Source organism: Macrobrachium rosenbergii, chromosome 1 (genome assembly GCF_040412425.1).
Source record: "Macrobrachium rosenbergii isolate ZJJX-2024 chromosome 1, ASM4041242v1, whole genome shotgun sequence".
NCBI classification, from domain to species: Eukaryota; Metazoa; Arthropoda; class Malacostraca; order Decapoda; family Palaemonidae; genus Macrobrachium; species Macrobrachium rosenbergii.
In genome coordinates, this window is record NC_089741.1 from 29,633,196 (window position 1) to 29,642,682 (window position 9,487).

A 9,487-nucleotide genomic window follows, 5' to 3' on the forward strand; every position below is an offset into this window, starting at 1 on the left:
AAACAGTTTTGCTTGAAGGAGTTTCAGAATTAACCCCCCCCCGATTCTAAACGATACCTGTCTCTGCAGGCGCCCCAGACTTACCTCTCCTGATAAGTGATTTCTGATTTGAAACGATCTTCCGTATTACAGTCCTTTTGAATCATTTCGAGCAATGCTGATTTGTCATTTCTTGTATTGATTCACTCTGCAAGTGCTCTGAACTTACTCGCCCTCTTCAAAGCCATGCTGACCCGTCTTGTCAATTTAATGATTTACTGTGCAAGTTCTCTGAACTTAGCCTTGTTAATTTAATGATTTACTCTGCAAGTTCTTTGAACTTAGCCTTGTAAACTTCATGGTTTACTCTGCAAGTTCTCTGAACTTACTCGCCCTCTCAATTACCTGTCATTTTAAATTAATCTTTTCCTCTGCAGAATCTTCGAACTCACCTGTTCTTTTCTCTGCCACTTTGAGCGTGAAGGTCTCCAGTTTGAAAGGTGTGCTGGGCCCCTTGGCATTCGACGCGTAGGTCACCATGATGAAGGCGATTCCAGGCTTGAGTCCCGTGAGCAGGAATTGGGGTTCCACGGACGACAGGTTCCTTCTCAGCGTTCCCGTGTTGGAATCGTACACCTGGGAAGATGGGATCCGATCAGTCGATTCGTTACTGAGGTAAGGTAATCTGTCGAGTCTCTACGTTGCCTGAGGTCGTAAAATTGTTTATAGATATTATATTCCATTTATAGTTCATTGCAAGTTGACTGTGTTACCAGAGGTGGTAAGATTTACAATTATTACTGGTAGGATTTTTATTGTACAGGTCGGTAGTATTCTGATGTGAAGTTCTCACTAATTGTTTACTAACCTGAGGTCATAAAATATATGGAAGTCACCTACAGTCTTGCAATGTACATGTTTTGTAATGTTTCAACAGTTTGTTTTAATATCTAGAAACAATTTTAGAATACACAGGCACGCATCAATTTTAATATAGATTACTCTATGTTAAAAAATAGGTAGAAAACCCTTACGGTTACAAGTAAAAGTACAAGTTTGCAGCATTGTTAAATTAATATAAAATCTTTTAATCGAAGTGACAGACAACAGGAAGAATGGATGTGAAAATGACAGTGCAAATCACGTAGAGTTTATCCCAATTAACAGATAACTTGAAGCCTGAATATAAAACGCCATGCTAATCACGATGAATTCGCTATAGATAATTTTAGAGGAAGTGGAAAATATTATTATTATTGTTATTATTATTATCATCATTCAGAAGATAAAATGGATATTAAACGACATTTGTAGTTTAATGCCTGTATGTAAATCACGGTGATATCATGGTGGAGGTAAATTGATACCAACGCTATGTACAAATACCTGCGGTTGACGGGATTCGTACAGCACAGTTGGTATCAACTGATATACCTCTCTTGATAGCCGGATGATTTAAGGGGGCTTCACTGAACGTCGCTAGTTCTCTTGTTCGGCTGTTCAAGCCCGTGAGATGAACTACTTATCAATTATAAGGCTCCTTAGGTATACATATATATATATATATATATATATATATATATATATATATATATATATATATATATATATATATATATATATTATATATATTATTCCCAGTGGAGCAATTGGATATTAAAGATTTGTAGCTTGATGCTTGTATATAAATCACCGTGATTTGATAAAAATCCACACACACATATATATAAAAACGTGTGAATATATATATATATATATATATATATATATATATATATATATATATATATATATATATATATATATATATATATATATATATATATATATAACACATATACTTATTAAACGAGAAAGTACAGCGAAAATAAAAGCACGCCCAACTCATGCCCGACACCAGCAAGAGACTGCATATATATATCATAGTTAATGAGGAGGATCATTCTTCCTCACGTAGACACACGTGTTCCTGTAAACTTCCTACGTGACCCGAGTAAAAGAGACAGGGAAGAATTCTCCCCGGGACGTTGCGTGATGCCTCTTCATATCATATGATAATGACACGTTTTCACTCAAGGAGGTCTTTGTAGGTACACAATGTACTTCAGGGTAAATGGATTCTTATTTTTTTCTGGGGGTGGGGGTGGGATGGGGTGGGGCAGGGGTTTTAGGGGAATAAAGGGTTAAGTGAAAATGATATGATAGCGGTATGCTCATAAGAAGTGTTATTACAGTGTATGGACATACACACGCACACACACACACACACACACACACACACACACACATATATATATATATATATATATATATATATATATATATATATATATATATATATATGTATATATATGTGTGTGTGTATGTACATGTAAATGAATGCATGCACAAAAATCTACACATAAACCATATATTTCCTTGCATTTATATATATATATATATATATATATATATATATTATATATATATATATATATATATATATATATATATATATATATATATATATATATATACATACATATACTGTATATATATATAAAGAAAATACCAGACAAACGACCAAAAGCTTGAAAGAAATAAAAAAAATTTTCATTTTTGTTTTTCGTCGACCTCCCGGTTGCACCCTCACCCTCCTCCCCCTCCTCCACCTCCTCAGGACCCACCTCCATGTAAAAGGTTTGTGCTAATCCTCCGTCGAATCCGGGGACGCAATCGACCTCGATCGTATCCGTAGTCTGGTTCGTGATGGTGCAGTTCTTCGGTGGATCCGGAGGCCCTGTCGATTAAAGAAAAGAAAGAGTTTTATAAATATACATATATATATATATATATATATATATATATATATATATATATATATATATAAAAATATATATATATATATATCTAAGGTGAGAATCAGTTATACATGAATGATGTATAGGCTATAATAATCAAGACTCACGAAAATTACAAGATTACAAAATGTGTTGTTCTTCCCAAAGGTTTTAATATTCAGCCTCTTATTAACTTTCTGAATGAAATATGTGATGAATAAATATTTCTTTTTTTTTTTGTAGGAAGATGATTCAAGCTGTTGATGATACACTGTAAGCATCATTATTTATTCAATGAGGATAAGAGTTGAGTGGGAAGGAGAAAATAAGAGAGAAAAATAAGAGAGAGAGAGAGAGAGAGAGAGAGAGAGAGAGAGAGAGAGAGAGAGAGCGGCAGGCAATGGATAAAACATGGAATGAGTAAACACGATTAGAACTAAGTATTGAGAAGATGCGTAGGATGAGAGAGGAGAGAGAGAGAGAGAAACCTTGATTAAAACTTGGAGTGAGAAGCCACGAATGGGAAGATGAATATGGTGAGAGAGAGAGAGAGAGAGAGAGAGAGAGAGAGAGAGAGAGAGAGAGAGAGAGAGAGACCATGATTATACTTGGAATGAGAAGCCAAGAATAGAGCTAAGTATTGGGAAGATGAAGAGAGAGAGAGAGAGAGAGAGAGAGAGAGAGAGAGAGAGAGAGAGAGAGAGAGAGAGAGAGAGAAAGCCATGATTAAAACTTGGAATGAGACACACGAACAGAACAATAAAAATGTGTGCACTAGAGGCAAAGATGAAAGGAACTGGAGAGAAGGAAAACAAAAACTGTAATTATAAATTAATTAAAAAACAACAGAAGAATCTTCTACAAACCGGAGCAAAACAAAACAGAAATTGGAAAAACACCAGTGAACGGACAACACAATACGGTAGGTACAGTACTTACAGTACAGTACAGCACACACTATATAGTACAGTAGTTTTGCTAAACATGATTTGGACATTTTTTTTCTATTTTGTCTCTTAAAAATACAGCAACGTAAACACAGAATGAAAAATAAAGAAAATAAGAGACAAGAAACATTAAGTAATCCAATAAGTGAAAAATGAATCATGATGACTGGAAAGGTGAGAGATGAAATTGGTTACAGAATGAAAAATACCACTGTTGATTTGGCTGGCCTTATGCCAGCACGGGCTATTGTTCATGGGTTGAAGCCCGTAATTAAATGGAGACTAAGCATAACATGAAATGGATGACCATTTCTTATAGCTAAGTAATGGACGAAATGAAAAGTAAAACTGATGTATTTCTTAGCTAGTAATGTTTCCAGGAGTCTGTTACCTGGAATTTCCAGTCATTTCCGAGACACTAATCCCCTTTAACTAGACGCTAATTGACTTCTTCCTTTTCAGTGATTCATCAACGTCTTTTTTATCCAGTTGAAGATTACATTCTGGTTTTGAAGGGCACTTGTACGCAATGCCTCTTGCTAAATCAATGAAAGGAATTTGAATGGGAGAAAAGGAATACGAGGCAAAGGGAGAGAAGCACAATAACTGAATGATAGAAGAATGATGATACATATAATAATGGCAAGACTATTTTACGTTGCACTTTAAAATGTCTTGTTCAAGGCACTTCCACAAATCTCAGTAATGCAGGGAATCTGTTTTTTCAGTATTTACTTTAACTCCTACGTAAATCCAAATGTTTAGAACCTTGGCAAGGAAGACATATCCCTGTTTCCTTTATTCCAAGGTGGTAGAAATGACCGTCCTTCGCCTACCTGTGGTGGACGCATTGGCTCTTGAAACAGGACCCAAGAGGTGGAATTCTTTTTTGGCAGTGTCATCAAGGACAGGAAACTGTAAGAGACCTCACCTGTCACCCTGCAGTACTCATCTGTATGCATGACAAGACTTCTGCAGATGTACTCATATACTATCAAGAGTATGAAGAGAACATGGCTCTTATCTTTAGTGACTCCTGAAAATTTCAGCCCTTGGCAAAAGACTGAAAATTTCAACCTTTGGCAAAAGACTGAAAATTTCAACCTTTGGCAAAGACTGAAAATTTCAACCCCTTGGCAAAAGACTGAAAATTTCAACCCTTGGCTGGCAAAAGACTGAAAATTTCAATCTTGGGCAAAAGACTGAAAATTTCAACCTTTGGCAAGACAGAAAATTTCAACCTTTGGCAAGACTTAAAATTTTAACCTTTGGCAAAAGACTGAAAATTTCAACCCTTGGCGAAAGACTGAACCCCTTGGCAAAAGACTTTCAACCCTTGGCAAAGACTGAAAATTTCAACCCTTGGCAAAAGACTGAAAATTTCAACCCTTGGCAAAAGACTGATAATTTCAACCCTTGGCAAAAGACTGAAAATTTCAACCCTTGGCAGAAGACTGAAAATGTCAACTCTTGGCAAGAGACTGAAAATATCAACTCTTGGCAAAAGACTGAAAATATCAACCCTTGGCAAAAGACTGAAAATGTCAACCCTTGCCAAAAGACCACATCAACAATTTGAGAGAAAAGGCCAACGGTTTGGTAGATGGAGCAAATGGTACCTAGGAACATGTCAAGTTCCCTCGAATGTTAGGTGATAATGAACCTGGTTATTGTTATGGGCTACCCGAGACCCATAAACCTGGAAATGTTCCGCGGAACATCATGACTCATGTCACTCACATCCAGCATAGCCAAGGTACATAGGATACTGGTGAGCTATGTACCTAGAGAGGAAGTCAGTGACCTGGAGTTATTTATTTATTAGGCGTCGTGGCCGCCTGAATTATTTACTCTAATTACTTCTGAGTTCCTTGACCTCCTACAGGTGACGAGCCGACAAGGTCGCATTGCAAAAAGGAAGAAAATAATTTATCCACAGCGTACCTGTTGCTGAAAGCATCAACGTGTGTTTATATATATATATATATATATATATATATATATATATATATATATATATATATATATATATATAATATATATCGAATTTTGTTTCCTTTAACATTCCTAGATTTACCCATAGGTTAAAGTCTTGTCTTGCACTACAATGGTACCTTTTTGGCACAATAAGCTCATCAACCCGATCGATTCTATGGCGACCTAGTTTCCCAATCGTGTCCTATTTAAGAAACAAGCAAGAGCTTCAGAATCTTGTATTTATTTTCGGTGGAAACTCTTTGATTACGACCACCGTGGAAGTCAGCTGGATAAATACCTCCCGTTTCTCAGTGCACTTGCGCAAGAAGAAGGCCATTTCATAACTTCTGTACGCTGCAAATCCGCCAGTGCTTGAAGAGACTAGTTGCCTCCATTACCAAGACTTCGTCCATTTCAGTAACTCTGAAAGTTTGAAAGTCACTGAAATGCGTGATCATTTTGTAACTTTCGGCTTGCAGGACAGAAGAGCGTATCTAAATAAAATCTTCCACGATATGCAGACACTATTATTTCGAAATATAAATAAGATAAATACTAATTATCTTTTGGATCAGATTAAGCCTAGGCCTATGAACGTCAAAACCTGCGTCTCACTATAGGCCTATGTGAACATATTTTAATTCCTTGGACGTAAACATATTTTTAACAAGGAATAAAGCTTGAGGCAACGACTATTAATGATGACCTGTCATTGTGCGCTCTTTAGGGAAGTTCGTAGGTTTAATGAACCTCTGGAAGAAATGCGTAATAAGGCTGGAAAATTCAGGAAAAGGAACTGAAATGAAAGTAATGTTATTTGAAAAAGAGGAAAGTGATTTCGAAGAGACACCTAGACTGAAAATATAAAACTTGTATTACCTTATAAACTTAACAATAACACAAAGAGTAAGCGTTTTCTAGAAAATAACAAAGTGAAAAATGGTGCTCTGAAAAAAAAAAGCTAATCTCTTTAATTAAAGCAAGGATTCAGATACGGTGATATGCAATGATTAATTTGCAATGTAAATCAAACATCTCCAATCACTGACTCGCCTAAGGTGTGAGGAAGGTTTTAATTATAACTGGCTTAATTGCAAGGCATACAGCTTTCTCCGTATTAATTTTCCATCAAGCATTTACCTATTGAGTTAAACGGGATTCACAGTCCACTAGAGAGCAGGAATTAATATTCAAAAACCTGCCTGTTCATCCTAGAGCCAAGAAGACGCGACATTTCAAGTAAAGCATCAAGGGTCTTAGGTTTAGGGCTCAGAATCTAAGCGATCACAAGAAAGGAATCATTTCCTCTAAACAGGAACAATACGGCTCGTAAAAACCATATGGAACGACCGAATACTATTTTAACTCTTCCCTGATTCATTCGAAATGGCTCAAAAGTAAACAGTAAGATAAACAGCAAGAAACAACTTTGGGTCAGTTTTGTTTCCCCAGGACCAGACATTCAAGCACCCCCTGTTTTCCACCTGCATGGAATCTGAGGGATATCTAATCTAGATTTATCGGGTGTAACGAGATGTATCGGAAATCCACAATCGATTTGATTTATGAAAAATTCGGTAACAGAGCCAAACGCTGAGACACTTTCAGCCATTCAGCTCTTAAGATAGTGAAGAGAGGAAGTTGGAGTGGCTGGACAGCAAGGCGGAAGAAAGGAAGTGTGTGAAAGGAGGTGAAGTAAAAGGCTAACAAAAGGCTAAAATTGGGTGCAGCTGGGATCGAAGAGACGCTTCATACAACCTTTCGCATCGTTGCCTACAGTGCACCACTTAAGGCGCACTGACGGTACTACCCCCACCCCCGCAAAACAGGGTGGATTCCATGGTTGGAACAATGCAACGAAAAAAATGCATTAATTCTAAATTTCTACAATAAACTAAAATCGGCCTTGCAAAACATCGAGAACTATATTGGAATTAAATCTTGTTTGAAGGTTTAGGATGTAATACAATAGGCCCAGTCTGTCTACTGCTTATTTATGTAACTCCGTGAGGTTACATAAATAAACATCTGGACAAACTCACACGCCACATATCCAGTTTCTAATTAGCCGTCAAATGTCGTGTTTCAATTTGTAGGTATCTATTCTCACGTGATAAAATTCATATGACCAATTATTGTCACCAGCGTAAAATTTTTTTTTTTTTTTCTCAGAACGAAAAACAGATCGAAGAAGTCTCTATACTTACATAAAATGGTAAATATCAATTAAGAGGGAAGTGATCAGCAATTTCAATCGAGAGAGAGAGAGAGAGAGAGAGAGAGAGAGAGAGAGAGAGAGAGAGAGAGAGAGAGAGAGAAACCTAATATGACACAGAAAAATCTGAAAACAATTACAAAATAAAATCTAATATTCGGGGTGATTTTACAAGAAATTCTACTTTGTAAAGTAGAGAGAGAGAGAGAGAGGGAGGAGAGAGAGAGAGAGAGAGAGAGAGAGAGAGAGAGAGAGACCTAATAAAACACAGGAAAATCTGAAATAATAATTACAAATAAAGTAATATTCGGAGCGATTTCGTAAGATATTCTACCTTTTAAAGTAGAGAGAGAGAGAGAGAGAGAGAGAGAGAGAGAGAGAGAGAGAGAGAGAGAGAGAGAGAAACCTGATATGACACAGGAAGATCTGGAATAATAATATTTAAAAAAAGGAATATTCGGAGTGAATCCGTAAGAAAAAAAAACTCTTAACGTTTTAGTCGATAGGTAAAAATCGATAGGTAAAAAAGGGTGATCACCAAATGATTTCTCGGAAGCGAACGAATGAAACTAAATTTAAGACCAGTGAAATAAAAATAATAAAAAATGGAGTTCCACCTTCTCTTGAGTGGATGGTGATTAAACCGTGTTTCCCCAAGTGGTGATAAACTATTTTTGTTTTGTTAACTGATCACAGTGCGAGAGGAATACAGGAAAGGTGGTAATTTCTAGATTCTGTAGGTGAACAGAAAGCGCCCACAACACTAAAATTCTATACACACACATCAAATTATATATATATACATATATATATATATATATATATATATATATATATATATATATATATATATATATATATATATATATGAGAGAGAGAGAGAGAGAGAGAGAGAGAGAGAGAGAGAGAGAGAGAGAGAGAGAGAAACCGTTTTAGTGAAATAAGTAAAAAAATGCGCTGAAGTTCCTTCGGCACAATCGTGTTTTCTGTACAGCGTATAATGCTGTATGAAACTCTCACCCGCGGCCCATGAAACTCAGCCACAGCCCGGTGGTGGCCTGTGTTGTTGGCACCTATAACGGTGCCAGACGCACTACCATGGCTAACTTTTAACCTTAAATAAAATAAAAACTACTGAGGCTAGGGGGCTGCAATTTGATATGTTTGATTATTGGAGGGTGGATGATCAACATACCAATTTGCAGTCCTCTAGCCTCAGTAGTCTTTAAGATATGAGGGCGGAAGAACAAAGCCATGTCAATGGTTTTCTTTCATAGAAAACAAAAAAATGAAATCGCGGATTTGAAAGAATTGGCAGCAACTGCGATAAACGTATTGATTCAAAAGCAGTAATACTGAATCACTTATTTTTTATATTTAACAGAAAGATTATTTCATTCCTTTTTAACCTTCTTGTAAGGCCTGAATGTTAAGCAAAAAGAAAAGTATGAAAACTGAAAGACCAATAATCATTGAAAGAATATTGCTTACATCCACCGAACGGAAATATAGCGACGAAAAAAAATCGTGCAGTGTAAAAGTGCATTTTA

The 9,487-nt window shown here is 36.3% G+C and overlaps 1 protein-coding gene across 1 annotated transcript in view; it reads right to left on the bottom strand.

Annotated features, from left to right (window-relative positions):
• The window catches only part of LOC136845373 (nephrin-like), a 1,223,962-nt gene that overhangs the window by 12,550 nt on the left and 1,201,925 nt on the right, over positions 1–9,487 (bottom strand). Inside the window, exon 13 of the mRNA XM_067115676.1 lies at positions 432–615. Within this exon, the coding sequence (XP_066971777.1) occupies positions 432–615 (184 nt within the window). The remainder of the gene's footprint in view (positions 1–431; positions 616–9,487) is intronic.